General features: G+C 37.6%; 1 protein-coding gene across 1 annotated transcript in view; it reads right to left on the bottom strand.

Moving 5' to 3' along the window:
* Positions 1-21650, bottom strand: part of PLXDC2 (plexin domain containing 2) — a gene marked incomplete at its 5' end in the record, with an annotated part of 260604 nt that overhangs the window by 49920 nt on the left and 189034 nt on the right. The window contains 3 exons of the mRNA XM_084260059.1: positions 7979-8078; positions 16961-17079; positions 19942-20064. Coding sequence (XP_084116185.1) covers positions 7979-8078; positions 16961-17079; positions 19942-20064 — 342 coding nt within the window. The remainder of the gene's footprint in view (positions 1-7978; positions 8079-16960; positions 17080-19941; positions 20065-21650) is intronic.

The following is a 21650-nucleotide window of genomic DNA, read 5'->3' as shown; positions in this document are numbered from 1 at the left end:
CATCTAAGAAAAGAGAGACAGCCAACCTCTAAAAGTGTGGGTATCCCCCTCACACTGCACAGATAATAACTGTCAAGCTATTGGCGTCAAGTGGAATAAACACAGGAATCTGAGGAGGAAGGGGAGGCATAAGCAGAGCTGAGGCGGGATAACTCTCCTGCATCAGGCAGGGTCACTGTGGGTGAAACAGCTTCTCTGCTCTCTCAACGCATAAGCTCTCAGGCACAGGTAGGCAGTGTCCTGCTTTCAGACAATAATATTCCTATTTAGCTCCAAATCGGCACCTTTGCCAAGCAGTTCCTCTTGCCATTTATTAGAAGCTGACTTTGCTATGGCTTCACTCCCCTGATAGAGCATTTCTTTTTCAGTGTGAAATGCGCCTATAATTAAGCTAGTTTTATGTTTTCCCTACAAAGTCATTCTGACTAGTTAAAAGACAGATATGGGGATGTGCCAAATGTTTACCCCAATAAATGCCTTAGCCATGTCCTTCAAGCCCACTGGACAGAGAAGGTTTTCAAGACAAAGCTAACCTTGTGCTGGAGTGGGGAAAATCTCTTGCCAGCAGTGAGAGGTTTATGCTCCCAGGATGGTAATCCCATAAAAGCACCTGCCAAATCAGAGTGATCAGGAAATGTGTTTGAAAAGAACTCCTGCCAATGCTGGAGGCTGTAATTTTTTTCCACAGAAATCTTTACCCTTCCGTCCAAAAATACACGCAAATGAATACATAAATTAAAGTGGTGGGTGCTGGCACTTTAATTGAACTCCATTTCATCTCATCGGTAGCAGCACAGACTGGCATGTTATAGTCCTGTTTCCTCTGAACCTTTCCTAACAGACTCATCACCAGGTTTACAAGAAATAAGGAGCTTCTGGATTTCCAAAAATCCAGTAAGAATCAGTGAGTTAGGTCACAGATCTTTTTATCTCACTCAGTGCATGAAATTTCTAAAACCCACTGATTTTAATAGAGTTAAGTCCTTTCAAATCACACATATTTCAGCATGGTTGTTGATCCCACTAAATCCCCTAGTAGACTCAGGTTTGATCTTTTCTTTTTCAGTGAGAAGACCATGCCAACCACAGGTGGTGAGTTTGCATGCAAAGGACTGATCTACTGTTAGAAACCTAAGCACAGAGAGGTACTTGCATGGTCACCTTCTAACAGCTTTGTATATACTTGCAGGCAGGTGGTTGGAAAGAGGAGCACCCAAATTTATCAGCATGGCCATGTTGTCAAAAAAAAACCCCAAAACCAGAAAGCAGGTGTAGATTGTTTTGGAAGTCCGACTTGAAACATACCTTGCTAAGCCCCTCAAAATGCATTTTCACTTCCTATTTAGAATTCTGAGCCTGTATCCCCTTAACTAAAGAAGCTAGAAAAGCTAAAATCAACAGGATAAACAGAAAATTGAATACTATCCCTTTGCATTTACCGCTCAACCTCTCCACCCACATTCCTGCTCCAATCGAAGACAGACATCAGCCTTTCTCTCAGGTTCTTCACCTTATGCTGTATATTTAGTACTTTTACAAATATGTACACGTGCAGAATTCTAGAGAGCTTATGAGCCCACTTACTTCAGTATGTACCTTAACTTGGCAAGAACTTGTGAAATCATTTGATGTAGTAACAGACAAAAAATTAAGCATCATGCAGAGGCATTTTGCTGAAAAGAGGTATTACAGAGGATCTAATACAGAAATGAGGAAAAGAAAAGTACATTTTGTGTGCATACTCACTTTGGAAGCACCATTCCTGGTTCTGAATTTCAGAAAGTATGTAAACATTCTCATCATCATGAAAATATTTTACTTTTCTGTAGGTGTCTCTGAGTATCTGAAACACCATTTTTAAATAACAGTGTTACTTGTATTTTTTTTTTCAATTACAGAGTCTACTTCTTTAAGATTTGGTTTAATTTACAGCATGGTCCCAAATGTTTTTTGGTTTGTTTCTGTGGCACGTACATGTACTGTCTTTGAACAGAAGGCCAAAGGTACAGTCCCCACAGAAAAAGCTGAAGAAAACACCAGCTCACTGAGGTAACTACATTCCTCAGTGACCTAGAGAGGTAACGTGAGGGGTCAGAAGGCCAATTGAAAGAATCCCTTCAAGGGAGTAAGCAGTGGATTGGTAAATTATAGATGTGCATGATTCTGGTGCTACACAGTATTTCTATGTATTTTCATCACAGTAGTTTTAAACTAAATAATGGTATATAAATATTCCAAGAAAGAGAACTGCCAGAATTAAGGGAATGTACTAAACAGAGAGGATGCTCTAGTGGCAGAACAGTGTCTGAAGGGCACCAAGGACTTCCTAACATACCTGAAGGGTGAGTAGCTAGCAATAAACCATTCTATATATATGTCCATCAGATGCACTGTCTCTCCAGTACTTTTCCAACACATAATCATTTTTCTTCATACTACATTCCTCAGCTAAAACCTGTAGCCCAGTGGAACGTGAAAACATTGGAGAAGCCAGTCTGATTTTTTAAATTATATGTTCACATAAAAATCTTTGTCAGTGAAAGATTTCTAGGGAATTGAGATCAGCCATAGACCCAGCAAAAACTGCTAAGGAAGGTAATATGTATTCATACGGCTGCACTTTCAGTTTTAAGTCTAGCTAATAGAGAAAACACAAATGGTAAGACAGCACATTTGATTATGCATAAGTCAATTTGAAGCAAACCATTTAGGAAACATATCCAGTTTACGCTGCAAGTGATTGGTGAAAAATAGAAGGGATACAGAAGGGTGGGGCACAGCTGCTGTACTATACAGTCACTGGTTCTGTTTGACAGGGACATTGTTCAGCAACACTGGCTGAATAAAAACTTCATACAACATATATTTTCCCAGCCTGGTATCTCTGATTGCCACCACTACAAAAAGTAATCATAATGCCCAAGCAATCTCTGTTCTTTGTTTTTAACAGCATCATATTGCTAAACTCATCAACATTAACTAATTAATTCTTGGGGCACTGACACTGGGATCAAACATACCTGTAATAAGCCACCACCACAATTGCTCTTGGTCATGGACTATTAACACATCTCATTCCAGACTCAGACTCCTTAAATGTATTAATTTTATCATTCCCCTAAAAGTTACTAAAAAATCCTTTAAAACCTGGAAGCTTCACCTCAACAATGTGTAAGCTGTGAATAAGCAAACTGGTGAAGTAGGCTCTGAAAATACCTGCTTTATGAACAATGTAGAAAAAATATTCTGCACCGCCACTGTATGCCTACTACACATCATTTGCTTTGAAACTCTCCATGTCCTTTCAGATACAGCCCCGTTCCTGATGCCAGCTGAGCTGCTTTCAGTACAGCATCTAGGTCTGGAAAACATGCTTTATCCCCTTAAGCCACCATGCCCCGAACTGCCTAACTCTGAGATTGGTCAGAGGCCAGATAAGGCTTTGGCTAAAGCAAGAACATTTTAAACTTTGATCACCTCATACCTGTCCCTGAAGTGCTCTTATACCACCGAATACTGTCAGCTCGCCCATCTCTTTTTTGCACTGCTCCTGAATTGGACATGCAGTAGCAAGGAAGCCAGCTGCCTGGCTAAAAGCTTTTGGGCCAGCAGACAAACATGCAGGGCTGGAAGAGATGGCATTCTGTGGAATTAGTTACACTAGTGGAAAGCAAGAATAAATACTGCAAATTCAGAGCGATAACTTCGAGCCCCTCTTTGCACAGAGGTAAACGACAACATTACCAGTAAGGCAGCAGCAAATTAGAGTCTGTAAGCTCTCAGATGGTGCTGCACCTTTATACAATAAATATCTCAACATAAACTACCAGTTTTCTTTTACCCTTCAGAAAGGTAATAGTAAGGTTCTTTCAGGGGCCTTACTGCTGTAAACAGACTGGACAGAAATCCTCAGCAGTTATCACATGCAGACTTGTCACTTAATTATATGCTTGAGTTACACTACATATTGAGTGGCACTAATTGCACTGAAACTGGAATATTACTAACACATAGCTCAGCCACAGTTTCATTTGTGTACACAGTTTTGTAGAGTAATTTCAGCGTCATTAAATGTTGGGTTGTCAAAGCATGGATTTCCTAAAAGAGCTGTGCTTAATACAGTAGAGTCCAAGATCATGGAGAAGTACATCTCACCATGGAGAAAAAAACTAGCCATTATCTTTAAGTGCAAGACTAGTAATTCACTGTGTAGACCCCCTGAATCCGGCAGTCTCTCATTTTATCATTGTATTTCATGGACTCATAGAAAACAAATCCCAGTCTGGGCAAGCTCACTGGTAGGCTTTTCCATTGCTAAAAATATAATAGTGGGTTGCAATAAATTTCTTTTCATTTCTTCTTCATGCACAATAAAAAGCTAATAGAAGGACAAAAGGGAGAGAGCACTGTAACAAAGGAAGGAAATGTGGTAACTCTGAAGGGAAGGAAAGATGTAGGGGAAAAAAGATGGTCATGAAACTAGAGATCTTGTGAGTCTGCAGAATGGAGAGCAAAGGACACTGTAGGCAACCGAAAGAAGGGCCAAGGCAGAATGCCAAGGATGGCTGAGAAGAAACCCAGGAAATAAGAAGGAACAGGGAAGAGAAGGTGGTTGCGGTGGGAGAGCGAGAAGATTCATGATGCAGTGAGAATGCTGAAAAAACAGAACACTTGCTGAAGGAACATGTACAGCTATCCCCCACCTTGTCTTCATCAATTGTACGCTGTCTAACTGGAAGACATCGATTAAACATCCTTAGTGTCTTAATTACAAAAAGAAAAATGGTCAATCTACAAGTGTTCAGCCTTTCTGATGAAAAAGAAAGCAGTGCGGTTGCTGTAAATTAACAGACAAATCAGAAGCAAAAGTTGAGAACGTGGCTCACCACTTGAATTATCAGGAGAAAGCAGAAACTTTTCGTCTGAAAATAATCAATGGACATAGTTTAGCATTTGGCTGCCATATGAATCTCTGAAATTAGGGCTTTTCTTGTTAGCCTTGGTGTCAAGAAAAAATCACTTCTTTTCACAGATTACCATTCATTCCAAAGTATCTCTAGATTATATACAGCCATATGCATCTCTACATATCTATACATATATATATATAACAATGGCCAGGCTGCATCAGTCTAACAGTACCACATATAGACTAGAAAATAAAGCCAGAAAACAACCAGAAATCTCTCATCTCTGTGCTCTAACTCTTAAAAGACAAGGTGAAAAAATGTAGGTACCTGTATTCTTTTAGGGACAGATGAAAGGGGTATGACTGCAAAGCCTTTACATGTAGGATTATATTAACAAAACTAGGTACGAAATACTCAAGGTCCTCCATTTCAAAAAGTTCAGAAAATCCTTTCTTTTAGCTCTTGGGTCTTCAAGAAGATCCTTTCCAGCACTCATTAAAATGCACTTCTGAAATGAAATGGTTGATCAAAAAGCATGTTTTTCTCTCCTCAGAATGAAACAGGCTTGCCTGGCTTTAGAACTCCACCTTTCAGAAGTATTAAGAAAGTTATTATTAATGTTTCAGTATGTCTGAAAAAAATCTCAGAAATGGTTCTAAATCTTCCAAAATTACTTCAACAAAACTAGGACTATTGTATTGAAATTTTAGAACACTGAGTATATAGAGTGCACCGAAGAGATTCTGCATGTTTGAAAACTGAGAGGATGTTTCTGTTCAATTAGGCTTCTATTGCACTTAATGCTTCTTTAATTTTCAAATGCATGATGCATATACAAAAACAACGGACAAAACTGAAACATGACACAGTAGAGTTGGGAAGGTGCTTGATTTGTGTTTGTTTTGTTGTTCTTTTTATAACTAGCCATGTTCATGAAGGGAAACAGAGTTCTTTGGATGGAAAAGTGGCAGTGCTAAAGTGGTAAGCAAGTAGTAATAGCTATACTATCTTAGCCTTCCTTTGGGACAAACAAACAGCATTTTGTATTCATCCATTGTCTTAAGGAGCTAACAAATAAAGTAAAAAACAATCCTATCATATCACTTTTTCAGTAATTGACTAACACTTCTGAAAAACAAGAATGCAAGAACATTCATATTTTAAGAGCATCTAACACTGGCTTTCAATGGGGCAATGTTATTTACCAGTTCTGCCAGGGTGCTATTACGTTGTCTGTACATACTGATATAAACTTGTTTCATTGAAAGCACAATTTAGCTTTGGGAAAATCTGCTGTGACCTGATGGTTCCCTTGATTAATACTAGCTCTAGTGTAAGCTGCAACCTAACAAAAATAATCATGAATTACCACCATCCACAGAACCAGCCACTAGTGAGAAAAGCTGTGCATTGCACACAGTAATACAGAAGTAATGCTATCGAAACAGTTGCTGCAGTGGCACGGTTTAGACTCTTTACCCATATTCTGTTATCTGCCTCTCCTTAATGTAACTTAATGAACAGAGTAAAGTTTATAGAAATGCTAGAAGACTGCAAAGTAACTGTGTCTTCATAACCAATGCTATGTAGTGGTAGTAAACAAGGTTCGTGTCTGAAATATTGCTACAGAAAAAAATGTTCAAGCTACACTAGAGACTCACATATATTTTACATACAAAATATGTAAATCTAGAATTAGTCCTTTAGTTGTTTGATGTTGAAGCCCTGATGCCAAAAGATCTGCACAGTGCTTCCATCGCTTACACTGTATTGTTGTGTGACTGTTCTTAGAATTTGCAAAAGTCAATCAATCTAATTTCTTCCTGAATCCATTTCAGGAGCTGCAGACTCAAGGAAAATATTCTGATCACTCACTTACAAAGATTACTCAAATTGCCGAATCGGTTGCCTAGATTCATTTGTTCCTAAGCACTCAAAAGCAATCCATGCGACCAAAGGCACATCGCAACTGTCTATCATACTTCAGAAACAAATTTCTTCCAAGACCTGATCTCTTAAGTGAAATCTGGGCATGCTAACCTCCTTCCTCCTTCACACTTCTCTGAAGTCACGACAAGCAACAGATGGTACTGAAATCTACCATCTTCCCCATGGCAGGACTTACAAGACCTAGAATTTATGCTCCCTCACATCAAAGACTCTTTAAATCTGATGAGGGAATAGCATGAGCAATGGAGCTTGCAACTTCAGTGTCAGCCCCATCTACAGACTGCCTTCAAGATGGGCTGGACCAGGTCATTTCTTATGAGCTTTATCCGCACCACACCTCTGTCAGGGTTCACTTTAGGAGAGTATGGCTGAACTCAGTCCTAGGAGGCTGGTACAAGTGCAGTTCCTTCAATTTGTACCCTGCTATTAGGGGATCATAGAAAAATTTACCTTAGTAAATTTTCTCCAAGTGTCTAAATGAAAGCAGCAGACCTGGAAAGTGAGCATACTCTCTACTGGCTAAACAGCCTCAAAGGGTATTGTACAAAGTACGTTAAAATGAAGGAAAACACACTTGATTTCCTACAATTTGTTTTCAGTCAAGCCATACAAAATATTTTTAAAGCCAGAGAAAATTAAATGTCATCTGCATTACTGTTACCATGGCTATTTGAGCCCAAGATGTTATTTAATAACTACATCTCCTCTTTTTTTCTCTCACTAAATGCATATATGAATTTGAAGTTCACAATGTTAAATATCAAGAACTTCCAGCCTGGATACAGATGACTTTTCTGAACAGATTGCTTCTTCAATACTATGGATATGGAGACATGTTCCAGATAAAGTATCTTATGGCTTACCAAATTGTACTCTCTGACAGTTTCATTTTACATTATTTGGCTGACCATTTAGTTTTATTTACTTAATTTATCATCTCAAAAGAAACAAAGACAGAGAAAGCCACATCGGGAATTATCACGCAAATAAAATTACACTTGAATTAACAAGCTGAAATTAGCTAAGTGATTTGCTCTGCAACTAATCATCCTTGATGAAATCAGCTTATACTCATTGCTCAGCTCCCAAACCACTAGCACCACTACAATTCTACATACTGGGAATTTGCTGGATCCTGTGCACAACCACAAAGGCATCTGAGAGTCCTACTTTCACTGGGTGGTTGGTCGAACTTATCTGTGTCACAGCAACAGGAATCTGGAAGACAAAACAGAAGATACGCATGAAATATTGAAGAAAAAAAATCAGACTAAAAAACTCAGCACTGCTAGAATAAACATTTATCTAGTGTGAATTAAAAGTTATAAATAAATATTTTATACAATACAGCATAATATGACTGCTTACTGAAGAATGAAATTACTGGTTTTAATTTTTATTTTAACCCAGTTTGCTTTGTTTCTTACCTAACAACGTTCACATGAGCACTTAGAGGTGGAACAATTGTTAATGATGAAACAGAAAAGGCTAGTCGTTTTCAGTAACTTATTTCCCCCCATTGAAGAAAAAGTGGGATGATGTACAAGTATCAGAGAACAAGAAGGAGGCAACACCTCTTGTCTACTATTGAACACAGAAACTGTGAAAGCTCATCTTGGGATAAACATCATAAAAGCTTTTGACTCAGTTGACTTGCACTGGGAACTGTTTGAAGAGCTATCTGAAGAACGCTCTGGCCAAATGACATTTATTTTTAATGTGTCTTAGAGTAGCAGGGAAAGGATCACTGTCATGGAAAATGTGGAAACTGCCAGATTCTTCCTTGCCAATATCTAGAAGAAGAAATCAAATGACTCTGATACATACAGACCAGTCCAGCTTTTGATAACTGAGGTGTTGATGCTGGGCAACATCGTTGTATGAAAAGAACTATCAAGCTTGATTTCATTCTTTGGGCAAGATTGCTGCTTTGGCTGATACCTGTATAGATGTAATAGCTTTAGAATTCTGTAATGTGTTTGACTTAGTGACATGTAGCATGTATAGAATATTAACACAGTTAGCTAGACTGGCTGATCACCACCAGCAGCCATCACTAAAGAAGCACCTCAGTCTGACATCTGGCTTCTCCAGACATCAGACCTAGTATTCAGAAGAGTTATCAAAGACTGGGAAGGAAACAAATTTACTGCCTAGCAGTTCTGCAGATGACACTGGCAGAGTAACAATAATTAAATGCCTGGATCAATTAGCAAACTTAGAACTTGAAAAAATCACAACGTTATAACTGAGAGAAAAAGTGACTGCAAGATAAAGGTTTGAGGACTGCGTTTTAGAAAGCAACAGTTCCTGAAGAGATCTCAGCATAGTATTGGCTGAAAAACTCCAGCTGTCCGAAGGGACACTGCAGCAAGAAAACTTGATACAATCTTTGGTTACACACATTGTGGAATATAGCCTAGGAGTGGGGTGGCCATTTTTACTTCTACCTGCACATTAGATCATTTCTGAAAAGTTACACAAACTTTGGGAGGATCTGTTTCTTAAAAAGATGATGAAAATGTAAGGGAAGAAATATTTAAAAAGTAATAAAAATATATTCAATACTTTTGTAGTTCTCAAATGTCATTAACAGCAGAGTTAAAGGGCTCTATCTGGCTTCTCAAAGGAAAAATGGAAAGCTGGATGGATTACCATAAATAAGTACTGCCATGAGGAGAAATTACTCGGGGCTAAAGAGTTTTTTCAGCTAGCACAGAAAGATATACAACCAGAAGCTGGAAGCTGCTGATGGATACCTTCAAAGTATAAGGCATGTTTCTATGATTGAATGTTATTAACCACTGGGATAAACTACCAAGGGAAATTATGATTCTGTACCCATTGCTGCTTTGAAATCACAGTTGGATATCCTGTTTTTCAAAGTTAGCCCTCAGTTAACCAGAAATTACTAGGCTGAAGAGAGATAAAAATGGATCAGGTGTAAGAAATTGAGATACAAAGTGCTAGCTCAGCTAATCCAATACACTGCCATGGCTTTACCTGTGTAAAACTACCAAAATTATACTGTTGGATAGAATTTTTCACATAGCAGGAAGACAATGAAGTAAAAAGTTGGTTACACTTCCAATGAATGAGGATTCAGTATTATCTACATGATAATTAATGGCATGACTTTTGGTATTTGAATTAGGCATCGGTAGTTGTTATTCTCCATGTTGCCAAAACATCATTTGGCTGTAATTTTTCCTGATTGCAATGGTAGCTGTCCAGGAAAAGTTGAGAATATTAATAGAAAAAGCGAGTTCTGGTGAATTAAACAGTGCAATAAATTTCCATTTCTCTTACTTGATTTAGTGACTGGTTTGGCTGGTTTATTTGGGGGTTCTTGCATACATGATCTGCTTTGGTGTAACAAAAGGATGGATAAAGCATCACAAAAAACAGGAGTTGCTTGGTTAGTAATACATCAATTTTATTTTGGCTTGTATCATTCTAGCTCTGATGCAGTTATCAGTGAATATGACATCAGAAGACTGAAAACCATATGTTCAGAGTCTCCAAACTAAAAGACTCACTAAGTTCAGAAATAAGTCTACATACTTTCTCTAGCATGAAAGTATAAACAAAATAAGGGAATTCATATACTCAGAATAATGTAGAGAAGAGTTTATATTAACTATCAAAGAAACTGTCTTAAAAGATTTTGAAGAGGATACTCTAGAGAAGCTATTGAAAATCAAATTAGAAAAAGCACTGATGAGAACACAATGACTATTTCTCTTCCCAGTTAGAGGAAACATAGGAGATGAAGACAGAAATCAGCTTCACAGAAATCAGAGCTTTATGAACACAAAATGTGGTTTGAATTTGAATTATGAGTACGTGTGTGACCAACAAAATATGCTGGCAATATTGGTAGCTTGAGGCACAAATTGGGTTTGATACATGAAAAGAAGTATACTTATTTCCATGTGTGAATGCAAACCAGGAGAAGTTGTACTCAGGTCTCCTTGAGTAAGCCTCTTTAATTTCAAATCTAGTGCTCTATGACACGTTTTTTTGTGAATTTCTGAGTTTGTGAATAGCTGAACAGTTTACATCTTTCCCTCAAAAATTATGCTAACAGACAAACTAATTTCTCTCTCCTTTCTTTTGCTTTTTTTTTTCTTTCTTTATCATTTGCCCAGGAAAGACTGATAGGATCTTGCAGTACAAATGCCACAAGTTGTTTGTTGGGATTTTTTTTTTTTAATTTTTGTTTATAAATTTATTTTCGTTACAAATTGGTTCAGAGCTTGAAACTCAGAGAGTCATAGATCTGTTTGGACTGGAAGGGACCTCAAAGGCCATCTAGTCCCAACCCCCTTGCCATGGGCAGGGACAACCTCCACTAGACCAGGTTGACAAAAGCCCCATCCAGCCTGGCCTTGAACACTGCCAGAGAGGGGGCAGCCACAGCTTCTCTGGGCAACCTGTGCCAGGGCCTCACCACCCTTACTGTGAAGAATTTCTTCCTAATATCTATTTTAAATTTACCCTCCTTCAGCTTAAAGCCATTACCCCTCATCCTGTCACTCCACGCCCTTGTCCAGTTCCTCTTCAGCTTTCCTGTAGGCCCCTTCTGGTACTGGATAGCTGTTCTACATCACTTTCAGTTTCAGTATTTAATCTGAAAATCTGAATGAGTCGGTAATATCTGGTACTAAACCAGAATGCAGTACCCAAGTGGAACAGAAAATACAAACAAAAATTTCAGCAGAAATTTGAAAATTTTGCAGCAGAAATGTCTCAGTAAATGTTTCCAAAAGCCCTGCAGCTGTCAGCTCTGTTATGCCTACCATAATAGCAAGAAAATAATTTTTTAAAACTATTAAGAAAATTTTAGTAGGGTCCAGTCTAACAGAATGACAGCTTTAAGAAGCAGCCAAATTTTGAATATATATTTTAGAAACAGGGAGGTGTTTTTCTATATTGACATCATCACAAATTAAGTTGTGTAGCCAGCTCTTCAAACTGAGGTACATCCTGTGTCAAACAATCAGGCATACAGACAGAAAGGCAGTCAAAGTCAAAGGGAATCCATGATCCAAAAACCCTCCTCTCACCTTGAAAAACCATGATGTTATTAAATCTGCATTTACAAATACAAATGCTTATTTTAAGTGTGGGAAAATTAGTGACTTTACAGAACTGAACACTTCTGTCAGTGGTGAGTGCACTGGGTGCTGTTTTATAGGCGAAATCTTTTGAATGAGATGTCAAGATCAAATGGGCTTTTACCAGATGATGGCCTATTAGAAAATACGCCCTTTTGACAGAAAGCTTATAGTAAATGTTAAAATAATTTATTGAAAATTACAGTGAAACATAGGTAGCATGCAGATAGTGTTCTGAATTCCTCACCTGAATGGCAAGCTATGTCATGACAGGCTGACACGTTAAACAGTTGAACAGCTAGGGATGTGGAAGTGGTTGCTAATGGTTGGCTGCAGTTCTATGTTATTACATTCAGAGGATGGATTTCTAACTAGAGTCATTCCAAAGTGTGTGTTAGCTCTACCATAGACAACACAAACTTCTACATTGTACAAGTCACAAGTTTATGAAGAACTTCCCAAATAAGCACTAGTGCTAGAGGAACTGATACCTGTATTTTGGATTATGTACTTCAACAACAGGGAGAATGACATTTAGAATTCATGCTGAATTCTATTCATCACAGGGATCAGTAATCTAGACAGTATTTTCCATTAGTTCTCAGATTTTATTATTTTCAACTTAGATGACATGGTGGAATCTTACCCTTCAAAAAAGAATAAAATAAGAGCCTCTAACCTTTTACTGAAGGAGATGGTAAGCGGGGTGCAATTACTACCCCACTTCAAAACTGAGTCAAAGAGCCAGAGTATGCTGCAAAATAATAATTAGGAACACAATAGTACTTATAGAGGGTTTTCATAGCCAGTTTCCTAAATAATTATTAATTACTCCACAGGTCAAACTGCATGAAGATCAATCAGGAATTCTAAGTTGCATAAACTGATCAAAGATCCTGTTTCCTTGTTAATATTTTTGATAATAATAACAGAGGCAAAGAAATGCCAGGCATGTATAATACAAGCAGAATATCCACGAAGACTGCATTTTAAAATTTTATTTTATTTTTTTATTTTCAAGTAACAATCATAAGATTTGGAGTCTTGTTACTGAAAACAGAACATTTTCCACCATGCATAGCAGGAAAATCAATTTTATCTAAGTGCTAGCACTTAATCAGTTCCATTTAATTCTGCCTTCTTTCACAGTAGAAAGAAATTCTGCTACAAGTCTCTTTTAGAATTATTTTCCAACTTCATATATTGGGCAATTTGAACAAGCATTTCAACTTTAATAATGGTTTCTGGATGACTACATAAATAGAGAGTCATTACTATTTAAATGAACAAAGAAAGGCTTCAAGACAATGAAATTAAGAAAAATATCCTAAACCATTAACAAAGCCTTTGGTACCTTTGCCTAATTTGTGCTGCATTAATCATGGACAGAAAAAAGAAACCTAATGTTACACTAAGGTACATTAGCTATAAGCGCTAATGAGAAAAGACAATATAGAATAGTTATTTTGTTCAAAACGAAGTAAAGCTCTTGAGGACTGAACTTCTGTGAAATGTAGACCATAAGAAATGAGTATTCACTACTTACTAATACATAAAAAGTATGCCTTATAGAAAATTTTCTTTATTACTATGTTCCGTTGATTAGCTTACACTTTAAAGTACATCATACATAGTAGAGATGCACCAAAAAAAATTTCCTGCCAGTTCATGCTACCTGACATAGTGACCATCTGCCACAACACTAACAGTAGGTATAAGAAAAGTGATATTTAAAATGGAAGGTGGATGCACTGTAAAGAATGTAAACCGGTAAAGAAATAAATATTTGGCATGCTGTTGGAACTTGCTATATTTCAGATTTGGCTTACACTTTGAAAACTTGACTGTACAGCTCCTTCTCCTACCCACTAAGTCTCCTAAAAGATCTCTTGGTGTCTCCAGATTTCACTATCCTGGTGATTCATCTCTTTCTCTAAACTTTTTCAGAATCCACTCTAGATTTTGGATAACAATTTTGCATTTCAGACTGCTTCCTACTGGATGAACAAGAGAACACAGATTGTGCAGAAGAGCTCATCTGATCCTCAGCAAACCTCAGCCAACACTGGGTTTATGAGGTAGTAAACCTGATCTGGGAGCAGGAAGGATATGAGAAAGGGAATCTCAAATGGTTTAAATAAATAAGATCTAAAAGGTAACATTTACCTGAAGTACTTTAGACATACCTCTTTTAAATGTGTAATCACAGATATTTAAAAAGTAGATTATTTGAGATAAATGGCTGGTGTCACTAGTACAGAGCTCCTCTGGGACACTTTATAAAGTTACTGGCAGCCCGTCAGCTGCATTTCTTACATGAAGTTTCAGCTTGGAGACTTTAAATGACAATGCAAGGAAGACCTTGGAGATATGCCATAAATCACTGTCACTTCTGATAAACTTTGGTGCTAAAATAAAATGGCACTAAAAGGACAGTAGAAATCTTGTTTTACTCATGCTAGGGAGCACTCACACAAGTAATCTTACTGGAGTTAATGGGGCTCCTTATAACATGACTCACTAGCCAGAGAAATGGTTGCAGAAGAAAGGACTTCCTTGGGAAGCAATGAATTCAGACCTGGAAAGTAACTCAATTCCTAGCCAGGCTTATAAGCAGTACAGTCAAGTTTAAGCTGACAAGTGTCTCAGTTTTTCTTTTCAGACAATGCATGTCTGATCACTGATTGGAAATTTTATTCTTTTTTTCCTCATTTACATGAAAAGCTGAGGTAGTTTTAATGGAGTAAGAGCTGCAAATAGATAGTGAAGTCTTCTGGAACTATCAGCCTCCAAGTCTATTCCCCAAATAATTCCCAGTGGAACGCACTAGCTGTAACATTCTAAGATCTTACAAAAATCTTTGTCAAAAGATTGACAGATCACTAGTATATTCCTATTAACACCTTTCTAAATCTCTTTCCTTAACGTTGTGCAAGAGTTCCAAAGTAATGCTTGGTCATTCTTTTTAGGACAAGAATAACATATGTATGACATGGGATATCAAAGATTCAGCAGTGGAAAAAAATGCATTATCCCATTTGTAAATTCCAATTCTTTCTGTCTCAGTTTTAATGAAAAGAACATTAATAGCTACTTCCCCCCCACAAATGCACTGTGGTTCTGGATGAATCCTCCAATAGTGAAGTGAAAGTAAGCAGACTATACCATAATAGCACAGAAATTGTTTATCTACAGATTAAATGACATACTTGCATGCAATTCTAGGGAACCACATGTGATGAACGAGGTGAACCATTTCCTCCTGTCTCCCTAAATGAATAAAGTTTTCCACTTCCTGGCACTCTGTATCATCATTTACAAATATAAAACAAATGCAAGATACTATCAATTTAGAGCAACAGCTTCTAGTACCCATATTATATTCATTTTGCACAGGGATGGACACGAACTGACAAGGCAGAACATCTCATAACCAGGAATAGTAGTCTCTTGAAAATGTCACCATTTTAATGTCAGAATACGTATATAGCCGTTTATCTTAAAAGTACAAATTGAAGTAGTTTTCCTCACCACTTCTCTGGGTCTTGAAGGCAGAAACTTTTCTGCAGTCTCTAAAAAGACATTTTTTTCTACTTTATAAAGGTTTCAAGAACAGGACAAAAACAAAGCCTTGGTGCACACTCTCTTGATCAAACACAGGCTCCATTGTGCTAAGCAGAATGAAGCTGGAGTCGAAATGCAAATAAACTGCATTTTCATAGATGAAGACTACTAGCCCATACATAACACTCAGAAGCAGCGCCTAGGCAGAACGTGCATCAGCATGTCTTTTATAAGATAAGAGTCAGGTACATGGGCATACCAGAAGTTTCTTGTGTCTACAAAACCAATTCTGCAGGAGTATCCCGCAGCAATCCTGTTTGCAAGGTGCAAAGACATCTATCTTAGGGGAAGATATGACTGCTGTGAGTTGAATAACTCAGATCCTCACTAGCTTTCTAATGAAGGGGTGAGGAGTACTATTATTTCTGCTTCATTCAGGTGCCTGGCTTCAACACAGGCATGAAAAATGAGCCTCAAGGCTCACAACTAGTTTATAGCAGAGAGAGAAGAGAACCCACATTCCTCCAAGTCTGGACAATCAGTCATATCACAGATTACATTTTTTAATATAAGGAGAATAACAGAGAGACTTATATCTGCAAGAGAAAGTCACACTTTGTGTGCCAAAGTGAGACTAAAATAACAAAAAAAAAAAAAAAAGGAAATAAATTGTTCTTTGCCCCTAGAGATTTGAGCTTTTATACCATCTGATTCTCATTTCTATGAAATTTAACTGGAGGTATAGCCTCCAGAGCTCTCTCAACTCTAGCAAAGAAAAAAAAATCACCTGAAGGAACACCTGAAATTCTGAAACACTTGGAGAATGCAGAAGAGCCCAACTGAGACAATGTATTGGTGTTATGAGAGCCAACCAAATTGCCTCAATCTAACCAGTGTTACCACAGACAGATGGAAAACTTCACAGAGCTAGAGATACAAACCAATTATTTCTTATTTATAATATATGAACATCATAATATATCAGTTCCAAGGAAATAACAGCTACAGGAAAAAGGCGACCTTTTAATACCAGCTACTGATTCAAGAGTATTTTCAAACAGGCCCAAATCAGGTGAATTAATTGAGCAAATTAGATCCTACCTTTCAAAATCCATCAGGAATTTACTAAACACTCAAGAATCTACTAAACACTCAACACCTACAGCCACTCAAAAAAGCCCAGCAGAAACTCAACAGTAGCACATTTGAGCCACGTTGATGGTTTTCAAGTCCATCACATGAACATCACTTTACTATAAAATGTAATTTTCAGCAAAACAGTGATCCTATAAGCATTATAATGAAATGATCTTATACAGTTGAACTTTCAAGCATCTCTGCAAAAAAGGTAGGGAAATTCCTGGCAGGTATAATGTAATTTGTCTACTTAAGTGACAATTTTCACACCCAACTTACTTCTTTGTAGCCGAAAATGATACGCCCATCATTGAGAAGTGTGGCCTGAAAAGTGAAACTGCCCAGGTTGTAATTATCCTGCAGATGTACATGGTCCCACTGGACAACTAGTGCTGTGCCTGTGAACCCCAGAGTGGGGGTAGAGAGGCAAAGGGAAGGAAGAAATGTGAGAAATACGTTAACTCACTGTCGGAAATGTACTTAACTGCAGTTACTTGAAACAAGAACAGTGATTTGTTTCTTTAAAGCAACTTTGAGCCCAACCTCTTCAAATGCCAAAGATATTACAAACACAAGTTGCAACTGAAATCCTCTTAGAGGTAGACATCACAAAGCCACAAATAACTGCATCAACTACTCGCACAAAAGCCCGCTAAGGCAGGAGTAGTCAAGTAACTTGTTTGGAACTGAATGAGAAGTCAATATTCACAAAAGGTAGGATTCAGCACTTGGAGTTCAGGTGTGTTGACACAATGACAACGCTGCACTAGCTTTTTTCATACATATATGTATATGTTTACTCTTGATGACTTTGAAATGTGAAGTGCTAATAGCACTGCCTTTTTAGTAAAAGTTACTGTTTGAAGAAATCAGATTCTTCCATTAACTATGCATTAATATAAATAGCTTTTTTCCCTTTTTTTTTTCCTGCATGGTGCAAGCCCTTGCTGAGGTTCTGCAAATTAAAAAATATTCAAGGCTAGCAATAAATAAATGTAGTTTAAACTAAACCCACTAAGAATTCAGAGACAGGGTAAATACTGAGTCTGGTGTGCAGAGATTTAGTTGCAAGAGGCTCGTTAATATTCATGGGAGTCCTCTGGCTGAATATCCACTTATCACACTAAAAATGTACCCCAAGCAAGCTGCACACCCTGTGAGCATGTTTTACAGGTGCTGAGAGTTACATTCAAGCAGCTTGGCTGAAAGACACTTATCACCAAAACTGTGTTTACTGAAAATGACTTTTTCGTCTTTATATGCCTTCCTCAACACATTCTCTCTTTGGCACTAATGGGAGTTATGTGCTTTGATTCACAGCACTTTAATTTCATTTCTTACTGGAGTGGTGTTCAAAGTGGGTCAGTATGCATCCAGCTCAATGTAGTTTTGAAATATCCTTGAAACATCTTTTGTCACAGATACCATGCGCTGTAACTTTTGTGAACATTTCTTGGCAGGGGATGTCATGAAACTATGAGCATGTGAATTTTTGGTGCATACCAAGTCCACCACATTATTGTTCCATGTGTCTTTTTTAAGTATTGTACATGCTCATTAATTGTACACACAATGCATTTTTCCTTCTAGGACCACATAAATTAACTGCTTTCTGAATATTTATTTGATCAAATTAAATTTCATTTTAAAGGAATTTCAAGGGACTTTTAAAATTACTGGAGCAAAAATAGCCAGAACTTCTTGTAGTCAGTTGGTCTTTGAGTACCTCAGCTCTATGTGCATCTCAGAATCCCAAGCCAAAGTGGAAGTCGGATACCTCCCAAACAGTCTTCTCATTCCCAGAGCCTTTGTGTGTACAAAAGTTCATTGCGGTTAGCTCCATGAGTGAGACTTGGAGGGGTCATCACACTCTGTGCTTCCTGCTACAGATGCCACTCTAAAGCAGCACATTTACCAGGATAAACCACAGCTAAATAAGAAATAATGAGCTGAAGATACAACTTCGTCAGTTTCTTTTTATTTGGAGTAAGAGCAAATTCTTTGTCCTAAAGCACATGGGGTCCAAAAGCTCATCATGCCTTACATATGAAGAGGGATCCAAGATCTCAAAGTGCTCAATTTTATCATGAAAGCCATGTGATACAGCCTGATCACCTGTTATGAAGACCACAAGTAAGGAATACAGTGGGAATTAGCAATGTCTTCCTCGGTATCCTCAGGTTCTTTCGGTAAAGATGACAAATCTCAGGTCATAATGTAAAATATTTTATGAAAGGAAAATAATGTTTCTTTTCTGTTTGAAAAGTCTCTAAATAAGAAGTAGCATTTTCTCATATAAGTGTATTATGTTGGATTTTAACAAATAAATGCTGCAATTAATGACTAGATTGAAAGGAAAGATTATGACTAAGTGCAAAGGTGATCCCTGATGTAAAGAAAAGCTGTTTGGAAACGTGACAATTTTTGGGACATATTTATGCTTAAATTCACTATGAATAAGCATACATAGAATGGCACAGGGTTATCCAAGAAGACTTGTAACAGTCATAGTTCTCATGATATCAAGTCATGATACTAAACCAAGTTTTAAATTCAGAATAGATAGTCACTACCATTGTATTTGATCATTAAAGCCTGAGGTAAGGCACCAGATACCTTTTAATCACATAGGCTATGTTGTCAAAATATTGATCATAACTGACTTAATGAGATAAATATCCACACATTCAAGGTGTTGGAAGTATCTAACAAAGCTTCAGGTATAACACTGAAGATCATCTTTCACCTTTTCAATCTGTTGAGAACTCCTGGTGTAGTTGAGTGTATTGGATTCCAATCCTGAGACTCCATGCACAGTCATTGACGAGTTTATAGTTTGTATCTGCCCTGCTTCTGTGTGTTACTGCTACTGCATTCCACAAATGCTGTTTTCATTTTAGCTAGTGGGTGGACAGTATTTACTATCTAATTTGAAGTAACAGGAACTTGTACTTTTATGCAAGACAGATTTTTCCTTTTAAAACTGATAAAATACATTGCTAGTTTGAGTTTATGTAGTTTAACATCCAGAAGGTATCTGCCCAATTAGAAAAATGCATTCATGACTCTTTAACCATCTTCTAAATTAAGAAGTTTTTATGTCTAGACCCATGCTTTACACAGGATGTGAGTTTAAAATAAAGAAAAAGATAATACAAAACTTTATAAATACTCAATTTTTCCCTCAAAAGTAGTTATTTAGGAAAATATGAAGAGCCAAGGGACACAGACACATTAATTTATGAAGGACTACTACATACCATTATCAAAGTATCTGACTGTTGAATTTCTTGACACACTGGGGTCAAAATTTGCCATTAAGGGTGCAATATATTGTGTAGCTGTTAGCATTCGATGCACAACTTCTCCAGTATATATGAAACCTACAATGAAAAAAAATATTGAAACCATTTCAACAATTTCTGAAAAGTTTTGATAGAATGGCAGGTTGAAACAGTTATTGCCAGAGCATTAAAGGGTCATCTGGGAGAAAATAATCCCACCACCAATTTTACAGAGAATTAAGAGCTCAGGAAAATGTCTGTGATGGCTGACAGAAGACCAAGATCCAAGATGAACAATGGAACAATCAGTTCAAGAAGCCAGTTTTCATGCAGAAATAAAACCAGAGAAAATTCAAGGAAAAGTAACTCCAGCTAAGAACAAAATGCAGACGTGTTGTTATTGAAATGAGCCAGTTACCACTATGCATATTCCATAGTGCTTTCTCTCCCTTCAAAAAAGTCTGCAATTTGTTTTAGTTTTGCAAGGAGAGGTGAAAACTGTTACAGGGAAAAAATGTCAGATGAAGAGTGGAACAGACGTGATTTTTTCATTATTATAAGCCAATCAGCATTTATACTGCATTCTCTGTAGTGTCAGGTCTCACTAGTTTATCCCATTCACCCCTGATTCCAGAGTACTCTTAAGATCAACAGTGGGCTTCTGTCATCAGAAGTGCTCACTCAAAACCTCTTAACTCATTTGGAACTGGAGTTCTTCCTCCTGCATTCAGCTCTGTGGCCTCCAACAGAAGGACATGGACCTTTTAGAGCCAGTCTGGAAGAAGGCCATGAAGATGAGCAGAGGACTGGAGCACCTCTCCTATGAAGAGAAGGCTCCAGGAAGAGCTGATTGCAGCCTTCTGATACCTAAAAGGCGGCCTAGGGGAAAGCTAGACAGGGACTGTTTACAGGGGCATGGAATGATAGGACAAGGGGTAATGGCCTTTAAAATTAAAGAGGGCAGATTTAGAAAAAACATTAGGAAGAAATTCTTCACTGTGAGGGTGGTGAGACCCTGGCAAAGGCTGCCCAGAGAATCTGTGGCCAGGCTGGATGGGGCTTTGGTCAACCTGGTCTAGTGGAGGGTGTCTCTGCCCATGGCAGGGGGACTGGGAATAAATGATCTTTGAGGTGTATTCCAACCCAAACTGTTCTGTGATTCTATGATTCAGAGAACAGTGATCTACAGTCAACACAGTAAAGCTGCAGCTTTCTTCAAAGCAACTTTTTGTGTATTTTAATGGTAGGAAAGCTCATCCATTACAAACTTTACAAAACTTGTTGACCATTACAAACAGTAAATGATCTACAAATAAACCTGCATTGCTTGTGTTTGCCAACTACATCTTAGCTGACTAAGGGGACTAACTAATTTCATCAGATGCCCTAAATTAAAGGCTGACTTAAATAGTTCTGTTGCTCTAGCATGAGTCTTTGCTTACTTTTTATTTTAGCTGCTACATTGCCAGTCAAATCTGAAAAACTTCAAGCTGATTTCAGCTACACGTAGATCTTCAAATTGAGTTTTGCATTTTACCTCTTCTCTTAAAGTATTTACCAGATGGTGTCTTATGCTGAAGTGTTTGTTTTTTCTTTTTCTACTGATTTAATGAAGTATATTCCAACAGCAAACACAGTTGGTGAAAATTTTCTAACAGAAAACATTCTATTTGGAAGATGTGTCA

The sequence above is a fragment of the Gallinula chloropus genome (genome assembly GCF_964237585.1).
Source record: "Gallinula chloropus genome assembly, chromosome: 2".
Taxonomy (NCBI): Eukaryota; Metazoa; Chordata; class Aves; order Gruiformes; family Rallidae; genus Gallinula; species Gallinula chloropus.
The sequence above is the reverse complement of the archived record's forward strand: the minus strand, read 5'-3'. Positions and strand labels throughout refer to the sequence as shown.